At 50.5% G+C, this 25,740-nt stretch overlaps 1 protein-coding gene across 1 annotated transcript in view; it reads right to left on the bottom strand.

Moving 5' to 3' along the window:
• SENP3 (SUMO specific peptidase 3) overlaps positions 1 to 22,302 on the bottom strand; it is a 30,185-nt gene extending 7,883 nt beyond the window's left edge. The window contains exons 1-8 of the mRNA XM_035136396.3: positions 22,165 to 22,302; positions 18,133 to 19,136; positions 11,294 to 11,581; positions 7,313 to 7,424; positions 6,215 to 6,362; positions 4,420 to 4,467; positions 1,494 to 1,571; positions 924 to 1,061 (exon numbers count right to left, since the gene is read on the bottom strand). Of these exons, the coding sequence (XP_034992287.2) occupies positions 924 to 1,061; positions 1,494 to 1,571; positions 4,420 to 4,467; positions 6,215 to 6,362; positions 7,313 to 7,424; positions 11,294 to 11,581; positions 18,133 to 19,123 (1,803 nt within the window). The 5' untranslated portion in view covers positions 19,124 to 19,136; positions 22,165 to 22,302. The remainder of the gene's footprint in view (positions 1 to 923; positions 1,062 to 1,493; positions 1,572 to 4,419; positions 4,468 to 6,214; positions 6,363 to 7,312; positions 7,425 to 11,293; positions 11,582 to 18,132; positions 19,137 to 22,164) is intronic.
• Positions 22,303 to 25,740: the final 3,438 nt, after the last annotated feature.

Genomic DNA, 25,740 nt, shown 5'->3' with positions numbered 1-25,740 from the left:
ACTAATAATAATAATAATAATAATAGGCACAACAACAGAATGCCTAGCTGCGCTTTTTCAATAACAAGAATACAAAGCTGAAAACAAATGAACGGCAGCTAAAATATTATGTTCATTTTTCACATGGTCTCTAGTCCTTCCCCTGCCCACCCCCGAAATATTTCTGGGGAAACCCAGTCAGATGGGTGGGATATATAAAAATTATTATTAATATCATCATCATCATGGAGCCCTTAAGGCACCGTCATCCTCCGAGGTCCCCACCCAATCTTCAGACAGCCTTCGGCCTTGAGAGTCAGTGTGGCTCAGGGGTTAGAGCGCTGAACCAAGGAGACCCAGGTTCAAATCCCCAGCCGGCCACGAAGCTTGCTGGGTTCGACCCTGGGGCCTGCTGCCTTCTTCCAGCCTAACCCACCTCACAGGGTTGTTGGGGGTTCAAAGAGTAGGAGAACCAGATACAGGCCAACCTTGAGCACCTTGGTGAAAAGGTGGCGTATGAAGGAAATAAATGCAACAGGAACCTAAGAAGGTGGATCAGTGCAGAGGCTGCCCGCTTAGTCCAGCATCTTGTTCTCACAGGGGCCAAGCAGAAGGGTGGAAAGCCAGGAGCGGAACCTGGGTCCTACAGGCAACGCTCTGCCCGCACGTGATTCCCCGGTGACTGCTTTTCAGAGGAGTTCACTGATAGTGGGGGTTCTATGCATCCAGGGCTCTCACCCTTCAAGGAACTGTGGGGGACGGCGGCCCAAGAGAATCCCTGGAGGATTCCGCATCCACCCCGGCTCTTTGACAGAAGCTGTGGCAGCCCAGTTTCAAACTGGTCCAAATGAATAGCGACTGTAGGAGCTATCATAGGAGGAGGAGGAGGAGGAGGAGGAAGGGGAGGGGCTCCTTGCTTATGGCCCACCCACCCAGCCCTTTACCTTGGGGCACCTCCGGTTGAGGGTGCGCTGGGAGTCCAGGTAGGTGATTTTCTTCTGCTTCACTTCCACACAGATCAGAGACCAGTGGACCTCCAGGTGGATTGGAATGAGGAGCAACTCCTTGTTGAAGATGTCCACCTGTTAAGGGGCAGGCACACCGGGTCAGACTCAGCAGCCCCTTCTCAATAAGTCTCCTCTGCCTCCACCCGTCCCCCATGGAATCACAGAGCTGCAAGGGACCCCCAAGGGGTCAACCAGTCCAACCCTCTCTGTCCCCTCCTCTCGGACGTTCAGCAATACAGGAAGTTGCCTCGTACAACCTCATTTTATCTTTTGAACATATCAAGGAGTTGCTTTCACCATTCTTTCACCCGTCTTATTGGCGATTTTATTGTTTGATTCTCTTTGTAAACCCCTTTGAGGCCTTCCACCCTCCCTAAATCAAGTGGTGTATAATTTATTTGGTGCTTTGTTGTTGTTGTTTTTAAAAAATCTGCACCCCGCCTTTCGCTCTCTGCTCCTCCACCCTGCAAAGGGCACTGGAGCAGATAATTCTTGGCAGCCACTCACATTTTTGGTCCAGCGCTTGACTCCCTCGTACCCCTTGGTTCGTAGCTTATCGTAGAAAAAACTGTTGAAGAAATGAACCTGGTGGAAGAGAAAAACAAGTCGCTTTGGGTCCACGAAAGAGGCGACACGGTGTGGGGCTGGAGGGGAGGGAAGCGTCAGGGCAGGAAGCAAGTCAAAGCAGCGTGAAGAGGGTGGTATCACCCCCATGTTGGACCGACCGGCTACATCCCAGCCATTTATAGTGCATATACAAGCCCTTGCCAATCCGGCACTCTCGCGGCCCAGAGGCAGTAGTGTCGTGTAGCGATTAGAGGGCTAGGACTTGGGGAGACCAGGGTTCAAATCCCTGCCGAGCCATGAGGCTCACTGGGTCACCCTGAGCCAGTCACTGCCTCTCCCAGCCTAACTTATCCCGCAGGGTTCTTGCGGGAATTAAATGGAGGAGAATCACGTACATTGCTTTGAGCTCCTTTGAGAAAAAGGTGGCGCAGGTAGCGACCGATTTGCTTGGGGGCCGCGTTACAGAACCCCCCCTCACTTCTGGGTTCAGTGCAATGTGCGCATGCACAGTCGTGCACGTATCAGATACGCCTAGAAAGGTTGCTGCCTGCTTATAAATGTAGATACTGTACAGTCATACCTCGGGTTAAGTACGCTTCAGTTTGAGTACTTTCAATTTAAGTACTCCGCAGACCCGGAAGTGTTTACTTCCGGGTTCTGCCGCGTGTGCATGCGCGGAAGTGCTCTATCGACGGTTCGTGCGTGCTATCACCGCTCAGATTAAGTGCTTTTCGGGGTGTGAATGGCACCCTGGAACCAATTAAGTACTTAACCCTAGGTACCACTGTACTGTAAACAATAATACAGTGGTGCCTCGCATAACGAATGCCCTGTTTAACGAAATTTCCGCTTAACGAAATGATTTTTTGAGCGGAGGTTGCCTCGCTAGACGAATTCGTTTTAGCGAATCGCGCTTTCCCATAGGAATGCATTGAAATTCAATTAATGCGTTCCTATGGGCAAAAAAATTTCAATGCATTCCTATGGGATTCGCTAGACAAATTTTTCGTTATAAGAAAAGACCCATGGAACGAATTAAATTCGTCTAGCGAGGCACCACTGTAAAGAGGTTTGCAAAGGCTGTGGCAGGTTGGGGACCATTCCACAAGCGCCACCAAGTGGTGATAATGGAGAACGACAGCCGCTCGGGTCTGTCCGCTCAAACCGCCGGCAACCTTTCCAGATCCAGCACCCTCCCTGTTGTCCTCCTCCTTTCTCATGGCAACAAAGAGGGTGAGGTGGGTGCTGCTGCTGCAAGCATGACTTGCCAGAGAACTCAGGTCACCCTCACCTACTGGAAGAACGAAGCTCCCTCTCTCTTGGTCCGTGCCTAACTGAGCTCCGGCAGAGGGGCTACTTCAAGCAAGGAGCAACTGAGGCCTTCTCCTACAGGAGGCAGCGACGGCCACCAGCTTGGATGGTTTTAATCTGACAAAAATCACAGGGGATGAGGCTATCGTTTTCATCGCCCTTTTTGTGGTTTTCATCTTGTAATTTTTTGCTGTAAACTTTCCCGAGATGATGATGATGATGATAATAATAATAATAATAATAATAATAATAATAATAATTTATTATTTATACCCCGCCCATCTGGCCGGGTTCCCCCAGCCACTCTGGGCGGCTTCCAACAAAATAGAAATTCTAAAACACAGAAATCCATCAAACATTAAAATACAGAGATCCATCAAACATTAAAAGCTTCCCTAAACAGGGCTGCCTTGAGATGCCTTCTAAAGGTCTGGTAGTTGTTGTTCTCTTTGACCTCTAGTGGGAGGGCATTCCACAGGGTGGGAGCCACTACCGAGAAGGCCCTCTGCCTGGTTCCCTGTAACTTGGCTTCTCGTAGTGAGGGAACCGCCAGAAGGCCCCCGGAGCTGGACCTCAGTGTCCGGGCAGAACGATGGGGGTGGAGACACTCCTTCAGGTATACCGGACCGAGGCCGTTTAGGGCTTTAAAGGTCAACACCAACACTTTGAATTGTGCTCGGAAACGTACTGGGAGCCAATGTAGGTCTTTCAGGACCGGTGTTATGTGGTCTCGGCGGCCGCTCCCAGTCACCAGTCTAGCTGCCGCATTCTGGATTAGTTGTAGTTTCCGGGTCACCTTCAAAGGTAGCCCCACGTAGAGCGCATTGCAGTAGTCCAAGCGGGAGATAACTAGAGCATGCACCACTCTGGAGAGACAGTCAGTGGGCAGGTAGGGTCTCATCCTGCGTATCAGATGGAGCTGATAAACAGCTGCCCTGGACACAGAATTGACCTGTGCCTCCATGGACAGCTGTGAGTCTAAAATGACTCCCAGGCTGCGCACCTGGTCTTTCAGGGGCACAGTTACCCCATTCAGGACCAGGGAGTCCTCCACACCCGTCCGCCTCCTGTCCCCCACAAACAGTACTTCTGTCTTGTCAGGATTCAATCTCAATCTGTTAGCCGCCAGCCGAGATCTACGGGTGAAGGGCGGTGTACAAATTTAATAAATAATAACCAGCCACAATGGCTGTGTCCTGTCAGAGGCAGTAAATAACCCCTGAATAGCAGGTCCCGGGAATCGCAAGCAGGGAGAGCACCACTGTTCCTGCTTGCGGGCTTCCCTTTCAGACATCGTCTGGCCGGCCACGGTGAGAGCAGGATGCTGGACTGGAGGGGCCACGGGCCTGATCCAGCTGGGCTCTTCATATGAACACATGGCGAAGGGGCCCGTTTGCTCCCTCCATGGGTCTCCACACTGTCTTTAACCCCCCATAAGTGAAAAATATTTATTATATTATTATTATTATTATTATTATTATTATTATTATTATTATTAAAGTTATATGCCTCCCTTCACTCAAAAGATCACTGGGAGGTTAATAGCGATGCTCACCTTGTCTGGCACTGTGTCCATGACCAGGTCCCCGTACATGTTCATTACCTGCCCAGAAAAAAGGAGGCAAATAGGTGAGGGGTCGACAGATTTCTTTAATCTCCTCCTCAAAGGAGATTTTGCTAGGCTCCATCCTCCAGATTTATTATGTCAGATAGCATTCGTACGCCCATTCATAGCGATATTAAAAAAAATCTGGAATTTGATTAGTGAATTCTTGATACAGGTTTTGTTATAACCGTTTCAGGGTAGATTGCTTTTAACCTTTCACATAGAATGTATCCGGCCTGGTTTTTGTGTTTCTGCTTTTTGCGACTCCCCTGCCTCCCCCTGCCACGCTGCGTTCCTTATTTCTCCTTATCTGACCTCAAGAGAGGCGCAAGCATCAAGGCCAGCCAGGATGTTTTGCTATTTTTGCTCTTGAGCATCGGGGGGGGGGGGGGGGGAATAATCCAGCATCTCTCCTTGAAGCTCTTTGACATGTTTTGGGAACAGGGAAGTAAGATAAGGGACTTAAATGTCAACAGCCCCTACTGAAGGCCTGGTTGCCAAGGAGATTGGGGTTAAAGTGCGGTAGTTGAGACCAAATGTTTTGGGGGCTGATACCAGTGTGGAGTCAGACATTTTGCACCCCGTGATCAGTGACCTTCCTCGATGTATGCAGGAGGCTGTTTTATGACTCTTTGTGTGTTGTGTAGGAGTACCCCCTATATGGGTGCTTCTGTATGGTAGGTTTGTTACGAATTTGTTTGTAGAAGTCCTTTCTAACTGGGGGTTCACTGAACAACTGGTTGGGAGAGGGCTGTCCTATTGCCTACAGATCAGGGCTTCTAACAACTACCTTCAAGAACAAAAAAGCGCTTTCTCTTGTTGCTTTTATTACATAGGTAGAGTCCAAACTCTTGCCAAACTCATGAGGTTTACCAATCTACTTTATTGCTAAATAAAGTAAAATAGAATTGTAGAGTTGGGAGGTACCGTGTGTGTGTGTGTGTGTGTGTGTGTGTCATCCAGTCCAATCCCCGGCAATACAGGAATCACAGCTAAAGCACCCATGACAGATGGCCATCCAACCTGTGCTTAGAAACCTCCGAGGAAGGGGAGGCCACAACCTCCCGAGGGAGACTGTTCCACTGTTGAACAGCTCTCACCACCAGAAAGTCCTCCCTAATGTTTAGTTGGAATCTCCTTTCTTGTCATTTGAATCCATTAATTGGGACCCTACCCTCTGGAGCAGCAGAAAAAAGGCTTGGTAATAATAGGTTTACTAGTAGTACCCCGCCCATGTGACTGGGTTGGCCCCGCCACTCTGGGCGGGGCTTGCTCCACCTTCCACGTGACGCCCTTTCAGATATTGGAAGGTGGGCTACCGCATCACCTCTAGGTCTCCTCTTCTCCCTCCCTCAACCGTTCCGCATCCGGCTTGGTTTCCAGACCCTTTGGTCAAATTCCTCTGCACACCTTGCAGCCTGTCAATATCCTTCTTAAACTGGGGTGCCCAGAACCGGACACAGGACTCGGCTTACTGTACACTGGCCCCAGTGGGGAAGATCTGAAACCTCACCCCCATTTTGCAAACGGAGAAACACAATTTACAGCCACATCCGTCCCTTGGCGGGCACATCATGCCAGCTCTCATAACTGCCCCGCCGCTGGCTGTGCCTCTCCCATGTCGGTCCCCCCCCCCAATACCTTCCTCCAGTCACTCACCTTGCTTTCTCCCCCCCCCAAAAAAACCCGACCTCCCAGCCATGCAAGTTTTCTCTCCCTTGCCCCGTCCGCCTCCGCAGCCTACCTGGTCGTTGAGCCAGTTGGGCCCGTACAGTGTCTGCAGGTCGTCCATGGTGACCACGTGGCGCTTATAAGTGACCCGGAAGGTCCGAAGCATGGCATTGCCCGGCAAGCGCTGGTAGGACTGGATCAGTTGGTTGACCATGCCTTTCCTGCAGGGTCCGGAGAGAGAGCCCCAGAGGAGGGATCACCGTGAGAACAAAAATGCCACGGGGGAAAGCTCCAAGGATTTGGGTATACAGTGGTACCTTGGTTCCCAAACGGCGAAAACCCGGAATGTCCAATGCGGCTGTCGGCTATTGTTTCCGGGGCGCCTGCACCGATCAGAAGCCACGCCTTGGTTTCCGAACATTTCAGAAGTCAAACGGACTTCTGGAACGGATTAAGTTTGGGCGCTTTTGTTTTTGAGACTTTTTCGGTTAATTTGTTTTTGTGACTATGTTGAACCCAGTTTGGCTACTGATTAGATTGTGTGACTGGGGAAACGGATAAAAGCCCCCCCCCCATCCAAACAATGACTATCATCAGTGAAGGTAAGAAAAAAAATTAGTTTTAATTTTTATCATCTACAATACTGGCACATTCATTTTATAGTACAGTGCATTGATTATTGCTTTCATTTTATGGATCAATGGGCTCGTTAGATAGTAAAATTCATGTTAACCTGCTGTTTTAGGGGTTATTTTTAAAAGCCTGGAATGGATCAATCCCTTTTGCATTACTTTCTATGGGAAAGCATGCCTTGGTTTTGGAACGCTTTGGTTTTGGAACAGACTTTCAGAACAGATTAATTTTGAGAACCAAGGTACCACTGTATGCAACATTCGTGTGTGCGCCCTAAACCTTGGAACCGAACACCCCATAAGATGCAGAGTCTTAACCGAAGTCAGTCCTGGTAGAGAAGTCAGGTCGGTAAAATTACTAAGCAGAAAGAAAGGCATCAGGTTGTCCCCTTAGCCCCAGGCGCTGAAAGGACGGACCCAGGCCTCCTGAGCGAGCCCCTCACACTCAGCTTTCAAGCCATGTGGTGCCTCGATTTCTGGCGACAGCCCTCACCCAGCTCTCTCCACCAATTCCACCCGAGGGGGAAGAGAGGCCCTACCTCTGAGGGGTAGAGAACTCCTCCTGGAAGATGTCCTCTAGCTTCTCCACGACTTCGTCCACGCTGATGGGGATGAGGCTGCCGTACGTCTGCAGGAACTCGTCCAGGATGTCTGGCAGAAACGGCAGGAGGAAAAACCTGAAGCCAAGGGAACCTCTTTCCTGGCAGGCTTAAGGGAGCCAAGCCACAGAGTTTATTGGGGGAGGGGGGAAGGATGGACACTGCTTGGGTGGTCCTGAGAATAGTCTGGAGGTGCAGAAGACAGTTTTAAATATTAAAAGGAAGCGGGCTCTCTGTGGATGGGAGACAGGGCTGTGTGTCCGACTATGAGGTCATTAAAACTGAACCTCTTGAATTCTAAACCCCGACACCATATTCTATTACTGTAGTGATTTGTGATTCAACTACTGTACTTTCTGTGTGTGTTGATCTTAAATCATTGTTGCTTATTTTTCTCATCAATAAATTTGCTTTGTCTTTTTCTGTAAACCACTCTGAGGGCTGTTGTTGGCGGGTTGCTGTTGTTTTTTTTTTACAACCTAGCAGTGTGTAAATTTTACGGCACAGATAAATAAAATGAATTAATTTGTGTTTTTTTTGTGAGAGCCCTGCTGAATCAGGCCAACGGCCCCTCCAGTCCAGCATTCTGTTCTCGCAGTGGCCACCCAGATGCCCCAATGGGAAACCTGTAAGCAGGATCCGAGCCCAAGAGCAAGTCTCCCCTCTTGCGTTTTCCAGCAAATGGCATTCAGAAGCATTGCTTCCTCCAACTGTGGAGGCAGAGCACAGCCATCCTAGCTAGGAGCCATCGATAGCCCTCTCCTCCTCCATGAATTTGGCTAGACCTCTTTTAAATCCATCCGCGTTGCTTGCCATCCCTGCCTCTGGGGGAGGGGGGGGGGAAGAGGGTCCCACCGTTTGACTGTGTCGCACGAAGGACTTCCTTTTAGCTGTCCCCTTTTACATGCCATCAAATTAGAGCGGACATTGTAGTCTGCACAGGGAACAAAATTACAGATCCAGCCCTGGTCCTCATGAAGCTTCAGTATTATTAATTATTATTATTAATTATTATTATTATTATTATTATTTATCCTAAGGAGAGCAGAACCACCAATAAACAACTGAAGACAGCTGTGGGCACGAGAGGTGACCTAGGAATTGGTCGTTGAGCGGGAGATCCCTTGAAAATAATTTCGAGTCCCTTGGAGCCGTGTTTTTGCAGTATGCTAAAGCTAAAAAGAAGGGACCCAGGTGGCACTGTGGGTTAAACCACTGAGCCTAGGGCTTGCTGATCAGAAGGTCGGCGGTTCGAATCCCTGTGACGGGGTGAGCTCCCGTTGCTTGGTCCCAGCTCCTGCCAACCTAGCAGTTCGAAAGCACGCCAAAATGCAAGTAGATAAATAGGAACCACTACAGCGGGAAGGTAAACAGCGTTTCCATGTGCTGCTCTGGTTTGCCAGAAGCGGCTTTGTCATGCTGGCCACATGACCTGGAAGCTATACGCGGGCTCCCTCGGCCAATAACGCGAGATGAGCGCCGCAACCCCAGAGTCGGTCACGACTGGACCTAATGGTCAGGGGTCCCTTTACCTTTACTTTAAAGCTAAAAAGCCCTGAAGCTGTGATCTGTAGTGTTCAGTCAATGGAGATAGATTTGGTCTGTGATTTGGATGGGAAGGCGAGAAGCCATTGAGGTGGGGGGTACAATTTTAAGAGCACCCATTTTAAAGGAAATTGTGTGTGTGTTCCCTTTTGCACTCTCCCCCTTCCCTGACTTCTATGCCTCCCTCATTTTCTGCCCACCCCCTGCCTCTCTTCCCATTCCCCCCAGATTACTCCCCCCTCTCCCCTCTTGGCCACTGAGCTTCCTGTTTTCAGCTTCTCTTCCAAGCCTTGGAAAGCACATTCTGCTGAAGGAGGAAGTGGGAGGAAGTGAAAGAGAAAGAGAGAGAGAGAGAGCGCGCTTTGGCCTTCCAGCTTCCTTCTGCAGTTCTACGTGCTTTTTTGTGGGGGAAAGTAATTACCTTCGCCATATCATGATGAAGCAGGCAGTGAACCTTTGGGGGAGAAGATCAGATGGGGCCAGGGGAAGTCCTAAATACACAATCCTGTTCTTTATATTAAATACATCACAGCCCCATTTAAATATCCATTTCCTTCAAGAAAAACCTCAGTCAGTTGCCAAAGGCTGGTCGGAATAAAACTGCCTTCACCTGCCAGCAGGACGACAAGGAGGGAGCCTGTCTGGCCTCTTTAGGGAGGGAGTTCCAAAGTTTGGGGGCAGCCACCACCGAGAAGGCCCTCCCAGTAGCCAAGACGCCATCAGGGCATGGGTCATCGTGGCTTCTGCAGGAAAGGCCTACAGTCAGCATGCTAGCCAAAGCCACACCTGGCTACTGACAACACCTGCACTTCCCATTATCAGAACCGGGGACTCCCAAATTGCCACCTAGCGGGAGAGGTATCTACCCAGCGCTAATCCTCCTTACAAACTAATTCTCTCCCAGCCTCACAGCACCTCCATCTTGCTTGGATTCAATCTCAGGCTGTGCCCCCCGCTCCATCCCGTCCCATAACTTCCCCACATGCCTCGGGGTTTAGGGTTTCAGAAGCTGTGGATTTGAACCCTGGCCTCGCCGGTTGCAGCCCAACATGTGAACCATGCTCACACCGCCAGTGTTGTTTCTTTTTTAAAAAAAAAAAAACCAGGCATGGTTAAGCTTACATATAGGGTAAGATCTAGGACTTCATTGGGAAACGGGGCCTTTTCATAATGCGCTGGAGCAATAAGGTCCAGGAGAATGCAAACCCATTTGTGCTACTTGGACCTTTGTGATATCGATTTATTGTGTTTCATATGGAAATCTGCCCCTCTATGTTTGGCTCTAGATATCCCCTTTGCACAGTACATGATGACGATGATGATGATGATGATAGCACCTGCCATTATATTTTTCTGTGCTTCATTATACATAAATGTTCCTCTTCAACCAGGCCTTGGGCTGATGAACATCTAATGCCCAAGGCCTGGTTGAAGAGGAACATTTATGTATAATGAAGCACAGAAAAATATAATGGCAGGTGCTATCATCATCATCATCATCATCATGTACTGTGCAAAGGGGATAATTTATTATTTATACCCCGCCCATCTGGCTGGGTCTTCCCAGCCACTCTGGGTGGCTTCCAACAGAAAAATACAACACAATAATCTATTAAACATTAAAAGCCTCCCTGAACAGAGCTGCCTTCAGATGTCTTCTAAAAGTCTGGTAGTTGTTTTCCTCTTTGACATCTGTTGGGAGGGCGTTCCACAGGGCAGGCACCACCACCGAGAAGGCCCTCTGCCTAGTTCCCTGCAACTTGGCTTCTCGCAGGGAGGGAACCGCCAGAAGGCCCTCGGTGCTGGACCTCAGTGTCCGGGCAGAATGATGGGAGGTGGAGACGCTCCTTCAGGTATACTGGACCGAGGCCATTTAGGGTTTTAAAGGTCAGCACCAACACTTTGAATTGTGCTTGGAAACGTACTGGGAGCCAATGTAGATCTTTAAATGTGGGGCGGGGGGTTTCTTTTTCTTCTTGTTCTTAAGTATGCATTTTGTGTTTTTTTTATCTTTCATGTTGCGAATAGCCCCGAGAGCCACAAATGAAGGGGAGCACGCAAATACAAACAATAACCACAGATGAAAATAGAAAAGGAAGGGCAAGAGCAATTGCAAAGCCCAACGCTGATGCAATGAATCAGAAGGGCGCCATGGCAGAGGGTAGCGAATGCTGCTAAGAGGCCCAAGGAAACTAACCAGACAGGACTCCCTGCCCCCAAGGCCAGTTCTCTCCCCCAGCTGGGCCTGAAGCCAGATCGAAGCAACCACCATCCTCCAAGACAGTCTGGGGACAATGGCCTTGAAGATTGGGGGAGGAGGGGAGAAGACTGTTTCACCTGCTTGCCCACCCCCACATTCCTGCCCCCTCTCCTTACTGTGCACACACGTGATGTGTTCCTCTCTCAGGGGGCTGTGCTGGGCGGCCTTCTCGCCGGGCCTCTCTTGGCTGCCCTCGGCGGCCAGGTCGCCTTCGAGTCTGACCCCGGAAGGATCCAGCGGCCTGTCTTTGTCCCGGGGCCCCTGGAAGAGCTCCTCGGCCGCGTGGCCCCCGATGCTACAGACGTTGCTGATGAGGATGGTGGCGTCCGTGACTCCGGGGAGGGAGCAGAGGTCGCCGTCGGGAGTGAGGGAGGCAAAGCCGTTGGGGAGGGCGTCCATGGGGCCTGCAGCACAGCGCAAGAGAGAGGCGGGAGGGTTTCAGAGGCCTCGCAGGGACCCATGTACGTTAATAGCAGGGGCCCCCCACCAACTACTACACATTTTGGAAAGCGGTTTGTCCACCCATCTCTCTCTCGTGAGATATCGGTGCCAACCTTGGAGCAACGACTCCTGAGGAGAGGGAGACGGTTCTCATCGGTGTTTGGACACCGCCCCACACCATTTTGAATCAAGATGGCCATTCCAAATGATTTTGACACCTCTGAAGATATCATCGCCCAAGGTGGTGGGCTGAAACATTCAGGACTGCACTGATTTTTAACCAAATATGAAAAGAAACTACTGTAATAGGGCCGTGCACCCGGATTTGGCAGGAAGAGGAGCTCTAACCCCAGGACTAGGGGTGGGGCCCCAGAAAAAACAACCACTGCCCCCATTTGTCCAGTGTTGAGGGCCAGGTGGCCTCTCATCTATGGCCCCCGTAATAATGGAATGTTTGATTCAGGGCCAAATCCTGGCCAGGTATTCTCCAGGTAAAGTAATAATAATAATAATAACAACAAATTTTTATTTATACCCCGCCCTTCCCAGTCAAAACCAGGCTCAGGGCGGCTAACACCAATAAAATTACAATAAGACATAATAACAAAGTACAGCCCTAAAAACTAACAAATTACGCTATCTATTTATAAATCTCAGGATCCGCCCCCCCCCCCCGAATTCCTGGGCAATGCTGGGCACCTTCCGCTAGTCTACTACAGTATATCTTTTTGCTGTTTTGTCTTCGCTATGCACTGGACGCCTCTTAAGATTGGATTGGACTCTGCCTATCTTGGGAGACAACGGAGGAGGACTTAACCAAATTCCTCATGGCTGTTCCTGAGATCAAAGATCAGGTTTTCATCTGTGTTTGGATGCAATGGGGCGCAATTTTGAATTTAGATGGCATGGAGAAATTAGAAATGGGAGTCTCCTCCTAGCAACTCCTGCAGCCTAGCTGGTGCCAAATGTCTGAGGGGGTCCTGTCGTCTGGGCAGCCCAGGACCTCCAGAAACACCACCTGGTCTTGTGTCCTGGGGAGGTCCCTTCGGTGCTGCGGACACAGCAGCAGAGCGAACTTTTCAAAGCTGCACTGATTCTAACCACCAACTTTGAAACTGCACTGATTTCTTAGATCTTTTGAGCGACACCTGGTACGGGGCTGCTGCTCAAGAAAATAGGGAAGACGTTGCCTTCTTACTCAGACAACTGATCCATCTAAGCTCAATAAGATTTACTCCTAGAGCACAGGTGTCAAACCCAAGGCCCGCGGGCCAAATGCGGCCCGCCAGACCTCCTCATGTGGCCCGCCGAGCGCCCCAGCCAGCAGGACCCAGCAGCGGGACCTTGCTGCTGAAGCGCCGCACCGACAAACAGGCCGCTATCTGGAGGCGCGCGGGGAGCGCTCTGCTTGGAGACTACAGCTCCCAGGGGCTCCTTTCGGGAAACCGTTCTCGCCTCTTACTCTCGCGAGATGGCCCGCCGCCGCTCCCTTCCCCAACCCCACCTCTCGCAACTTCGCGCTCGCTTTCGGCGCGGTGGTTGAATGTGGGGCGGGGCGGTGGCGGCGATGGCAACATGCTCCGCTGCCACGTCGTCTCCTCCGACGAAGCTGTCCTTTGTCGCCATTCGTCCGGAAGCTCCGCAAGTCCTCCAAAGTCCCTCTCCCTTTCTGGCTAGAGGAGACAAGCGCGCTGCAGCCGCAGCCGCAGCCGCGGCTTCCAGGGGCACCGGAATGAGCGGCAGAGGCAGGGCTGGCTGCTGCTGCTGCTTCTCCCTCTCGCTCGCTTGCTCGCTCGCTCGCTCGCTCTGAACTACCCAATGAAGGGTTGCTTCACTGGGAGGGATCAAAAGAGCAGCGAGGGGTGTGGGAAGGGAGAGGGGTGGGAGAAATGCAACAGTGGAGAAACTGAGGTCGGGCTGCCTTTAAGTGGGAGTTTTTAAAAAAAGGTTTCAATCCAAGTTGGGGGGGGGGGGAAGAGAAGGAAAAAATCAACTCCTCCTGATTCCCGAGGAAATCAGAAGCAGATTTCAAGACATTTAATCACACACAGGGTGTCACTCTTGTGTGTGTGTGTGTGGGTGTGGGTGTGGGTGTGGGTGTGTGTGTTATGCTTTTCAAAATCTGCTTCACCCAACAAGGACAGCGAATTTGGGTTTCCTGTAAATTTCCCAAATGGAGAAGGATTGATTGGCGAAAAAGGGGAGGGGGAAGGGGTGGGCAGCTAGCAAAGGAGCGGAGAAGAATGGCATATTATCTGGCAGGGGAGGGGTGGCAGGAGGGAGGCAGCCCTCCATTCCTCCCTGGATAGTTTATATAGATCAGGGGTGGCCGACTCCAGAGAGACTGCTTGAGTTGTTGAGCTTTTTTTAGGGAGATATATGGTCCGTTTTCTGAGGAACGAACAGAAGCAGCCACTAACGTTATGGAAAGGGTTAAACTCCGACTTCACTTCTGCACAGGGAGAGGGGGCGGGGCCAGAAGGGCAGAGCCTCGCAGGGATCGACCAATAGACTAACTTGCAGGCTGCAGCTAGCTGCAACAGAATATTCTAAAGTAGAGCGGTTTGAGAATTTGTTGAATATAAAACATTTTTACTTGTCCTAGATACCTGCGTGCTTTGCTGATTACTGGATCCATGGTCCCTTGTGTTCACATTAATGTTTGCATATCGTATGACTTATGAGGCTCAACCCAAGGCTGCACTTCCACACCCATTTATACAAACCTATGCTCCATTGGGTATTAAAGATACATAGGCTTGCAGTGCAGAGAATTCTTACATTTGCCCTCTGCTCCATGAAGCGCCAGAGCAGGAGCCCCACCCAGCCCCCTTCTGCCCCCCCCAACCAGCAGGAATGAGGAAGGGCTGAAGGCTTCCTCACTCAGCCCCACACCCAAGCCCCTCTCCCCAGAGAACCCTGTGAGGCGCAGGGGGATGATGGGGGACCCTTGTAAATCCATCTTCCTGAACAGCAGCTCCAAGCGTTTGGCAATATTTGTATGTTTTAAAAAAATACTGTCTGTTACCAAAAATCATTTTTCAATAAATTGTACAATAATTGTACATTTGAATATCTACTTGCCATTATTCTGACTACGTTTCTGCTTTCAGAGCTAGTTATTACTTACATTATTACAAAAAACAGTAATAATTGAATGCAGTGACAATAATTTATGATAATAAAGAGTGGACACATAGTCCTACAGATGCAACCGGCCCTTTGAGGGTGACCAAACTGCTGATGCGGCCCCCGATGAATTTGAGTTTGACACCCCTGTCCTAGAGTATTGGAATGGAATTTAAAAGATGAGATAGTCAAAGTTGTTATGGTAAAGTGGGCACAGGATTTCGACAGGGTTATTGATTGTACACAGTGGGAGAAATTATGGACAGAAAGTATAAGATTCACAGCCTGCACAGCGATAAAGGAAAATATCCTGAAGATGGTATATAGGTGGCACCTAACTCCAGAAAAATTAGTAAAGATTTATAAAAAAGGCTCAAATAAGTGCTGGAAGTGCCATGTGCAAGTAGGATCGTACATGCACTGCTGGTGGCAGTGCAAAAAAATTCAAGGGTTCTGGAATATGATTTATGAGAAGCTAAAGAGGATGCTAAAGTGCACATTTGGAAAGACCCCAGAGCTGTTCCTGTTAAGCATGATACCCGAGGGTATACCCAGTGACAGGAAGAACATCTTACTGTACGCGGTGGTAGCGGCAAGGACTCTTATAGCACAGAGATGGAAAGGGGAAGAGATACCGACATTATGGGATTGGCAAAATAAATTAATAGAGTATATGAATTTAGCAAAGATGACAGCTTACATAAGAAACACCCCAAATCAAAAAATCCAAAGGGAATGGAAATTACTAGAGGAATATCTAACAAAGGAAGGATTAAAATCGGAGTTGGTGATTTGCTTAAATTAAAATCTGTACAAATGGACAATACATTTCAGGTTAAAGTAGGTAAATCTACCCGGAAGTGGCCGGGCGCGAAAGTTGGAGTAAAACAAGTAAAGATAAAACTACAACACAAGGTATCAGTACGCAGACAATTGGAAGTATTTTGGTTTTTGTTTTTTCCCTTTTTTTTTGTGTCTCCCTGATTTTCTGGTTTCTGTATCATCCTTTGTGGTTTTTTTCCTTCTCTTTTTCTTCCGCATTATGCTTGATGTGTAATGTGCGAATCAGTTAGCTTTTTGAGTTAGTATATATATGCATGTAGGTACATATATATATATACACGTTATTCCTGATTATTATGTTTGGTTATTATGATTTTTGTATGTTTGGTTTGGCCTATGTTCGAATTTGAGTTCTGGTTCATGTATATTGTTTATAGATTATTTGGTTTTTTCTTTGGGTTTTTCAGTTTCTTTTCATGTTTTCTGTAGGTTTTTTGTATTATGTAAATTTTAAGAACTTGAAATAAAGTATTAAATTTTTTTTTTAAAAAAAGATTTACTCCTAGAGAAAGCAGCTCTCAAGAGCAGTGTTTCTCAAACTTGGGTATGGACTACAACTCCCATCATCCCTGACCGCTGGTCCTGCTAGCTAGGGATGATGGGAGTTTTAGTCCAACTAGTGATGTGAGGTGAGAATATTCTCGAGAATGAGAACATTCTCTGCTAGAAAATTCTCCGGAGAATATTCTCCACAAACTATAGATTCTAATGTAAGAACCAGTTTTACAACCCACATTAAAAAAATCTAGAATAAGTCAAGCTGTAATCAAAATTTAGACCTTTTATGAGCCTACTGTAATAATGCTTCAAGTTTAATGCTATAGTTTTTTGTATACAGTGTGCAGCATTAATATTGACATTTCAAATTTAGGCCTACAACTAGAGTTTTAGACCTACTTACGTATTTGCAGTAGGCCCACTTTCACGTGTCATGCTACAATTTTTGTGCTCTTTTATATAGCCAGTATGATTGATATTATTATGGTCATTTCAAATTCAGGCCTATCAAAGACTGTGAATTCACTGCATCGTCCCACTTTATAAAAGTATCTGTACAGTTTTTGCTTGCCATCTGAACAAGTATGTTAACTAATTATAACACTTCCCATGCATTGAAATTATATCATTCTCAATGCATTAAAATGAAAATCCTCTTGTCTTAAATGAAAATCCTCTAATATTCTCATTAATCAAGAATATTCTCCAAAAGATTATTCTCAAGAATTTTTAACATCGCTAAGTCCAACAACTGCTGGAGTTTGAGAAACACGGCAGTGCCTCAAAGGGGGCCGTCTTTCCCAGCCCCACTTTTGAGATGCCAGGGATTGAACCTGGAACCTTTGCCACAGAAAGGAAGTTCAGGTGCAGTACTCACCCTCTGCTTCCTCCCTAAAGAACCCCTTCTCCATAGACCTGGCTGGGACAGACTGCCATTTGCCCCCCCCCCTCCATCTCATTCACAGGCATCCCATTTCATTCACAGGCATCTGCACTAGCGTCTATAAAGATATGGTGGAAACAGGGAGCAGAGGGGCAAGCGGCTTTCCCGGAAGGTCACCTAGTGAGTGCACAGCCGGGGCAAGTTTTGAACTGGGCACCATCCAGCTTCACACCCTTCCCCGTGATGCTAGCCCACCTCGTGCACAAGCAAACACGGTGCAAAGGCACACCCAGTTTAAAAAGTCACAGGCAGTTATTTAAAATTGCGATGGGCCCGGTCCACCAGGCTTCCCCTTCCCTCGGCTGTCATGCCCCAGTGGGAGAGGAAGGGCGGGGAAAGCGCTTTTCACCGGCTTTGCCCGGCTCCGTCAGGCCCCTCCTGCCCCTGAACTGTGCCAGCTTGGCATGATGGGAACAAATGTTTGGAAATGGGAAATCAGCTTTTATTTTCCTCTTTCCTTGTGTGTTGTTGTGGGTTTTTTTTTTAAGTTAATAATTATTGTAATAGGGACACAGGTGGCGCTGTGGTTAAACCACTGAGCCTAGGGCTTGCTGATCGGAAGGTCGGCGGTTCGAATCCCTGTGACGGGGTGAGCTCCCGTTGCTTGGTCCCAGCTCCTGCCAACCTAGCAGTTCGAAAGCACGCCAAAATGCAAGTAGATAAATAGGAACCGCTACAGCGGGAAGGTAAACGGCATTTCCATGTGCTGCTCTGGTTCGCCAGAAGCGGCTTTGTCATGCTGGCCACATGACCTGGAAGCTGTACGCCGGCTCCCTCGGCCAATAATGCGAGATGAGCGCGCAACCCCAGAGTCGGTCACGACTGGACCTAATGGTCAGGGGTCCCTTTACCTTTTTATTGTAATAATTTATCATTTATACCTCGCCCAACTGGTCTAAGCCTGCGGGTAGGGATGGTTTTGTAAACTGCTCTGGGAGCCGTTTTTGGCTGAGGAGCGGGGTGCCGACGTGCCAGATAAATACACGAATGAACAAGAAATGCAGCACGCTACTACACATAATCCACACAGAGCTAGTTATTAGCTAGCCACCACAAACGGCAGGAGGGGGTCGAAGGGCAGCGGTTAAACGTGAGCTTTACCTCCGTCTCCATCCAGGCTGTGCTCTGCCTCTCCGCCTCTTCTAGTCCTGGGGGATGCGTGGGCCCCTCCGCCAGGGTACTTGAGCAGGCCGGCGGCTTCCTCCTCCAGCTCTGCAGCTCCGGGGTCTTTGTCGAAGCTGACCCTCTGCAGCTCCACGTACTGAGGGTAGGGCGAGGCGTCGTCCATCAGGGCCCCCAGCAGGCCGAGGCGAGAAGAAGCGGGAGGCGAGGAGGAGGAGGAGGAGGCAGGGAAAGCCCCGTCCAAGTCATAGTCCAGGTGGGGCTCGGGAGGGCGGGGCTTGAAGCGGGCGGGGCGGGGCCTGCGCTTGGCCCCGCCCCGGCAGTCCTCCTCCCGCAAGGGGCAGCTCTTCTTGTAGATGGGGAGGTGGTCGTCGTCAGGCTGCGAACCGGGGGAGAGGGACAGGGACGACCGGGCCCGCTTCGCCCCCACCGCTCCCCCTCCCCGCCGGCGCCCCCTGGAGCCCATCTTCCCCCAAAGCTTCCAATGGAAAGCCAGGGAGGAGCTCTTGGCGTAGAGGAGCATCCGGAAGGCCCGCAGGGCGCGCCGGCGCTGGCGGCGGAAGCAGCGCGACCTCGGCGCCCCCAGAAGCTGCGGGCGCCTCCTGGAGCCAGAGCCTGCAGCCACGTCGAAGGGCCAGGCCCGGCCCCCGCTCCGAGGGACCTTTGCCCTGCCGGCTTTGCTCTGGGCCGGGTGGGCCGGGCCCACCCCGGCCACCTCCCAGCCAGACATGCAGGGGAGGTCCCACCTCCCTTCTTCCTCCTCACTGGTGGAGGACGAGGGGCTGAAGCCCAGGGGCTGCTTCTTCGCGTAGGGCAGGTGCCGGTTCCCCTCGAAGCAGCCGCCGTGTTTGCGCTCAGGCTCCCCCCACTCCTGGGAGGGGCGGCACAGCTTGTCCCGGTGCCTCGTGGGGTCGCGGAGGCTGGGGGACGGGCCCCCCCAATACTTCTCGTCTTGAAACATTTCCTTCATGGTGCCGATGCGGCTGCGGGGGGGGGGAGAGAGAGAGAGAAAAAAAAGAGAGAGCTGTGTTACGGTCATGGGAGGAAGAGTAGGAGAGGCTTCCACATTGAGAAAACCAGAGGCGACAGGACGCATGGAGAGGGCTGCTTGTTCAGTACACGACTAGCACCAGGCACAGGCAAGTGAAGCAGAAGTTGTACAGAACGCAGAAATACTTAGGTGGGCGTGAACCCAGTTCCTGCCTGGCCCTTCCTGCTTGCCTTCAAGCAACCTTTCCAAATGTAGTTGCATCCATTAAGACTGGACAGTGCTTTAATGGATTTAAGAAAAACCACAAACGTCAAAGCACGTCAGAAGCTGGACTGCGTACCTCCAAGACTACCCTTCCTGCACACATGGTGGCTGAGTGGTTAAGGCAGTGGCAGTGCGAGCGTGGGTTCGAATCCCATCCTTGGTTGTACACTGGCAATTATGTTTCGAGAGCCAGTGTGGTGTAGTCGACAAGAGTGTCAAGACTAGGAGCTGGGAGAGAACCAGGGTTCAAATTCCAACTCAGCCATGAAGCTCTCACAGGGTGACTTGGGGGAAGTGGCTGCCTCTCAGCTTAACCTACCTCACAGGGTTGTTGTAAAGATTGAATGGGGATAGGGAGAAGAATATATGCTACCTTGAGTTCCTTAGAGAAAAAGTTGGTATATGAATGCAATAAATAATAAAAAGTTCAAATAACTCAAAGCCTTTTTTTTATTCCCTTTCAAAGCAAGGGAGAACATTTGCTCCTGAAGATATTTGCACAAAGCTGTCTGTAAAATGTGCCTCCAGCTTGAATCACTGTTTGGGAATTTGTTCCTACATTTTTCTTCTTCTGCATCTCACGTAGGGAGAGGGACACAGTTCCCAATACTGATTCCCGGCCCCTTTTAAACTAGGCCCACATGTTTCAGGCAGATTAGGGGAAAAAGCTTTCCACACACCTGAGATGGCTTAGCATTCCCCTGCCCACTGGAGTGCTTGCTCATGATACCTGGCTGGCTTCACTCGGTGTGGGTGTGACATCTCGAGACAGAAAACTCTGATGCCAAAGAGGGAGCTGAACAAGACGGTCCCTAAACCAGGACTGGAAAGCTCAACTGAAATATCTAAACATGCAGGGGCTAGCAGCAAAATTTGCATGGGCTTCCCAGCTCAATGAATGCCAACCTCCCCCTGCCCCCCCCTCAAGCCTCAGGCAAGGGGGCCACTACCTCATTATTCACTTAGTTACAGGACAGATAAAAGAAAGGACTTTTTCACATTGCACATACTTATGGCACTTGCTCATGCGGGAGGCATTGATGGCCACAAACCTAGATGGCTTTCAAAGAGGCTTGGACAAATTCATGGCGGAGGAGAGGGCTATGGCTGACTAGGGTAGTAGCCATGATGCATCCTTCTGAATACCAGCTGCTGGAAACCATTGGAGGAGAGAGTGCTCTGATACTCAGGGTCTTCTTTCCCACAGGCATCTGGTTAGCCACTATAAGGGTGCTGGACAAGATATGGCCCTCTTTGGCCTGATTTAGCAGGTTCATCTTATGCCACGCAAAGGGGATAGAAGAATGCAGGTTTAAGAGGACATGGCAGAAAACTGAGGGTTTGACACAAACCTCAGTTGGCCAAGTGAAGTGTAACCCTATCTCTCTCTCCTATACTGGCTTTCAGTATAGGAATAAGGCTAGGAGGGCGAAGTGCAAAGGGGAGAGGAAACCAAATCACACCGTCTTGCCATTTACTCTGACTGACCATGGCTTGCTCTGGCGGAGGCATCCGGCCACCTGAGAGTCTTTTACCTGCAGATGCTTAAGACACGAGTTTACTGAATGCAAAGGACCCGCGGCCCCACTGTGGTCTCAGCTGGAAGGTAGGAAAGTGCCCAACTCAGACCTTTGGGGGTCCATCCAGATCAATACTTTCTACACTGACTGGCAGCAGTGGCATTTCATCATTTCAGGCAGGAGCCTCTCCCAGCCTTACCTCGAGATGCTGCTGGGGATCGAACCGGGGGCCTTCTGCACCTAGAACAGGTGCACTACCCCCGAGCGAATTCCCTTTCCCTCCAGAGGTGTGCACTTTGGCTCATCAACACACGGGAACTCTCCGGGGGTTTCCAAGAACATAAGAAACGCCTGCTGGATCAGGCCGGTGGCCCACCTAGCCCAGACCCCTGTTCTCACAGCGCCCGACCAGATGAGAAACCCATAAGCAGGACGCAAGTGCAGTGACGGCCTTCTCCTGTACAGCAGATTCCAGCAACTGGCATTTAGAAGCATTGCAGCCTCCGACTGGGGAGCCGAAGCTGTAGCCCTCCTGCCATCAATTTGGTCCTCTCCTCCTGGAGGCGCCTTCCTACACTTACCTGGAGATGCCACTGGTGGCTGAACCCAGGACCTCCTGCATGGAACCACAGAACGGTGGACTTGGAAGGGACCCCAAGGGTCATCCATCCCAACCCCCTGCAATGCATGCAGAGCATGTGCTCTAACCATTGCCCCACCATGCCACCTTCCCCTTAACATTTTCTCCTTTTGCAATAAACAGATATATTTCTTCTCCAGACACAAACAGGTGAAGTTGCCTTGCACACACAAACACCAACCCAACCCAACAGTGTCCTACACCCTGACCTACCTCAGCCCTTTAAGAAGGGGGGGGGGCGAGTCTGGCAGGGAGCTCCTGCCTGCAAGTGAATCTAGGTGCACCTATCACAGTGCTGGAACAAGAGTCCCCAGAAGACCCCATAAGGGTGGGGGGAGGGGGCGTGGCCGGGAAGCGCCTCTTGTGCGTTAGTGTGTGTGTGGGGAGCCCGATACAAAGAGGGGGAGGGGAGGGGGCGTGGCCGGGAAGATAACCGGGTGGGTTAACCTGGGCGAGGTGTGGGGTGGGCAGCCGCAGAGGACGATGGGAAAGGAAGGTTGGGGAGGTGAGGAGGGTCCCGTGGTGAGGTTGGGAAAGGAGGCCGGGAAGGCCCAGGGATGGGAGCCGGCCCCTCAGCGCGCGGGGGGGCGCCTCACCTTGTCCCGCAGCGGGGAGAGGCGCGGGACGCGGCAGAGGCCTCGCTCTCTCTCGCCTCGGCTCCCAGCGCCGCCGCCGCCGCCTCCTACCCTCAGGAGCCGCCGCGGCTGCCGGCGCCGCCCAAAGGCGTCATCAGCCGGCGTCAGGGCGGAGGGCGGGGGCGGAGCCACGCCGGACGGCGACGCCGACGAAGGAGGACGGGGGCGGGGCGGGGAAACGCCGCGTCACCTCTCCCTGCCAGCCAACGTCACGACGCAAGGCTCGCACGCCCCGCCCCCCAGCATCCGGGCATTTCTGCCTCAGCACTGGCATAACGGTCCATTGACAGGGAAGAATAAATAGAAATTTCGAGCAGAGTCGCTTTCTTTGCACGTCCCCGCTGCCATGAATCGTGAGGCGGCGACCCCCGTCGCGCCCTCAGGGCGCTGTCGGACTACGACTCCCGTCATCCCTCGCGGCTTGCCGCTGCTGTTGAGGCCGATGGGAGCTGTAGTCCATCAGCGTCTGGAGAACGGGGGGGGGGAAGAGCCCTAAGAGAAAGAAAAAATATAAATATAAATGCGCCCGTGGCGACAGGAGCGTAACAATCCCACATACAGAGACAATTTCTAGTATTCCAGAAGCCGGCTGCCCTTCGGGTGCTTTTTGGACTACAACTCCCGTCAGCCCCAGGGAACCCGCACACCTGCGCTGGCAGGGGCTGTCGGGAATTGTAGTCCTGGGAAACTTATTAATTACATTTGTATACCGCCTTTTAGGTGAGGATCTCAGGGTTTGGGGTTTGCAGCATAAAAAAGTTTGATCGGGGTGCTGGGTGGGGTGAACTATAGTTCCCAGAAACCCCCATTTCACCCCTGGTTCTAGTCAGGAGCTGGAGACCCAGGGGTGGCCCCTTGCAATGTTGTTGCCAGAGAACTGGTCACTGTGTACACTTGCCTTTAATTCTAAGATGTCAAAACAAAATAAACGTTCAAAATACACAGGGCGGGTGCACATATATGTGTTGTTTGTTGTGTGTGTTTTTCTTCCTTGGCGCTCCCTCCCATTGCTGAGCCCTGGAGACGGAAGTTAATTGGGAGAGGGGCAGACGCCCTATTATTAGTTTGTGCTACCATTTCCAGGTTTGCGCTGGGCTGGAGTTTGCAAGCTTGAAATGAATGAGGTGGAGTTAAGGTTGGTGGCTCAGGAGCATCCAAACCGTGAGATTTCAGGGCCCAAACCTGAGACCTAGGGGCGGCCCCCAGGGATGCCATGGGGTGGCCCACCCCAGAGTTTCTCCCTTCGCCCTCTTCTGTATAGATGTTTACTTTGCACCCAGCAGAGTTGTAGTGCTCTGGTCAGTGCTATGACTTCCGCCTCCTGGGCTGAGGTTGGGTATTGCTTAACCCCCACCACTAAGCCCTAGAGACGGAGGTTAATTGAAAGAGGGAAAGAGGAATCAGAGGAGAGCAGACCCCCAAACATGCAAAAGGAGAAAATGGTAAGCCATGAGGGAAGCAAAAGGAGACAAGACTGATCAATGCGTCAAAGGCTTAATTAAAATTACAGTGACCACTCTTCAGGGTTGAGAAGGACACACCAAATGGCAGGCTGTTTGGCATTCCTCATGAAAACTGTTTCATCAGGTGCCCACACCTGACCCACAATATGAGGGTCATTATAGAGCCTGCATTTATTTGTTTCCTATAGTTACGTCCCAGTAGTGATGTATGGAAGTGAGAGCTGGACCATAAAGAAGGCTGATCGCCGAAGAATGGATGCTTTTGAATTCTGGTGCTGGAGGAGACTCTTGAGAGTCCCATGGACTGCAAGAAGATCAAACCTATCCATTCTGAAGGAAATCAGCCCCGAGTGCTCCCTGGAAGGACAGATCGTGAAGCTGAGGCTCCAATACTTTGGCCACCTCATGAGAAGAGAAGAATCCTTGGAAAAGACCCTGATGTTGGGAAAGATGGAGGGCACAAGGAGAAGGGGACGACAGAGGACGAGATGGTTGGACAGTGTTCTTGAAGCCACCAACATGAGTCTGACCAAACTGTGGGAGGCAGTAGAAGACAGGAGTGCCTGGCATGCTATGGTCCATGGGGTCACGAAGAGTCGGGCACGACTAAACGAATAACAACAACAACATCATATAGTTACATCCTGCCCTCTTTGTCCCAGGAAAGCAAGCAACAAGTGATGAAACAATACATATTTAAAAAACCATTTCCAATACAGATTCAGATCAGGAGAGCCCCAAAACTACTGCTTGCTTAGACTCCCACCTTCCCCAGTGTGCGAGGAACAGCCCTGTGCATAAAATCCTTACACCAAAGCAAGGTGAGGAAGGAATGACCTTCGGGCCCTGATCCATTCCTCGCTGTCCATGGAGATGAAAATGAAAACCCTTGAAAGGGAAGCAATTTCCTTATTGCGCAATGGTCCAGTCTCTTCTTGGGGGCGAGGGAAACAGGTTCGTTGCACAAGGCCTGCCAATCAACCACAATGGCAAAACCTGAATTCGCCGGCATAGGATTGAAAATAGCAAGAGTCACGGTCAAGTGGGTGACATGTGGCAGCTAGTCGCTTTGACTGCCTGACTTTTTCATAACTTTGGTGGACGTCCTCGACGCTGCTGCTGCTCCTCCCCTCCTCTTGCTCGTAAACTGGTTTGAGATTTTATTTTCTGAATAAGGCTGACTCTGTGAAGAGGAAGTGGTTAAGCAGATTTAGGACAGCATCTTCTTATTACTTGGGAAGTTGTTTTTCAGGCCACTTTCGTACATTTAAAATTGCTTTGATTCCACTCTTAAGAATCCTGGAAGCCGTGGTTGGTTGGGAGGCCCCTGTTCCAAACACAGAGCTACAATTCTCCTACTGGTTACAAACCCAAGACCTCTCAATCTTTTTCACATGCACTGCTGGTAAGCCAGTTTGCACCCCCCCCCCAATATTTGTGCACCTGGTTATTCCTGCTCAACAGAACCTGGCATTAGTCCCCATTGAAATGCATCTTGGTAGTTTGGGCCAGTGCTATTTTTCTAGAAAAAAAAAGAGGTGCCAGGATTCACCCCGAATGCCTCTCCTGTTCTCTTATAGTGGCAATGGTGCCCACCCGAGAGGGGCTGGAACTGAGTTCTGGCAGGTTCCTGCTGAAAAAATAGCCCTGGTTTTGTCCCAGTCCTCCGATCTGTTGAGGCCACCCTGTCCCTGAATCTCAATTCTGTCTTCTGCGGCATGAGCACCTGCTAAATTATAATAATTATAATAATTTATTATTTATACCCCGCCCATCTGGCTGGGTTTCCCCAGCCACTCTGGGCGGCTTACAACAGAAAAATGAAATAAACAATTAAACATTAAAAGCCTCCCTAAACAGGGCTGCCTTCAGATGTCTTCTAAAAATCTGGTAGCTGTTTTTCTCTTTGACATCTGATGGGAGGGCGTTCCACAGGGTGGGTGCCACCACTGAGAAGGCCCTCTGCCTGGTTCCCTGCAACTTGGCTTCTCGCAACGAGGGAACCGCCAGAAGGCCCTCGGTGCTGGACCTCAGTGTCCAGGCAGAACGATGGGGGTGGAGACGCTCCTTCAGG

The sequence above is a fragment of the Zootoca vivipara genome, chromosome 12 (assembly GCF_965207765.1).
Source record: "Zootoca vivipara chromosome 12, rZooViv2.hap1.1, whole genome shotgun sequence".
NCBI lineage: Eukaryota > Metazoa > Chordata > Lepidosauria > Squamata > Lacertidae > Zootoca > Zootoca vivipara.
This window is presented reverse-complemented; position numbering and strand designations above follow the sequence as displayed.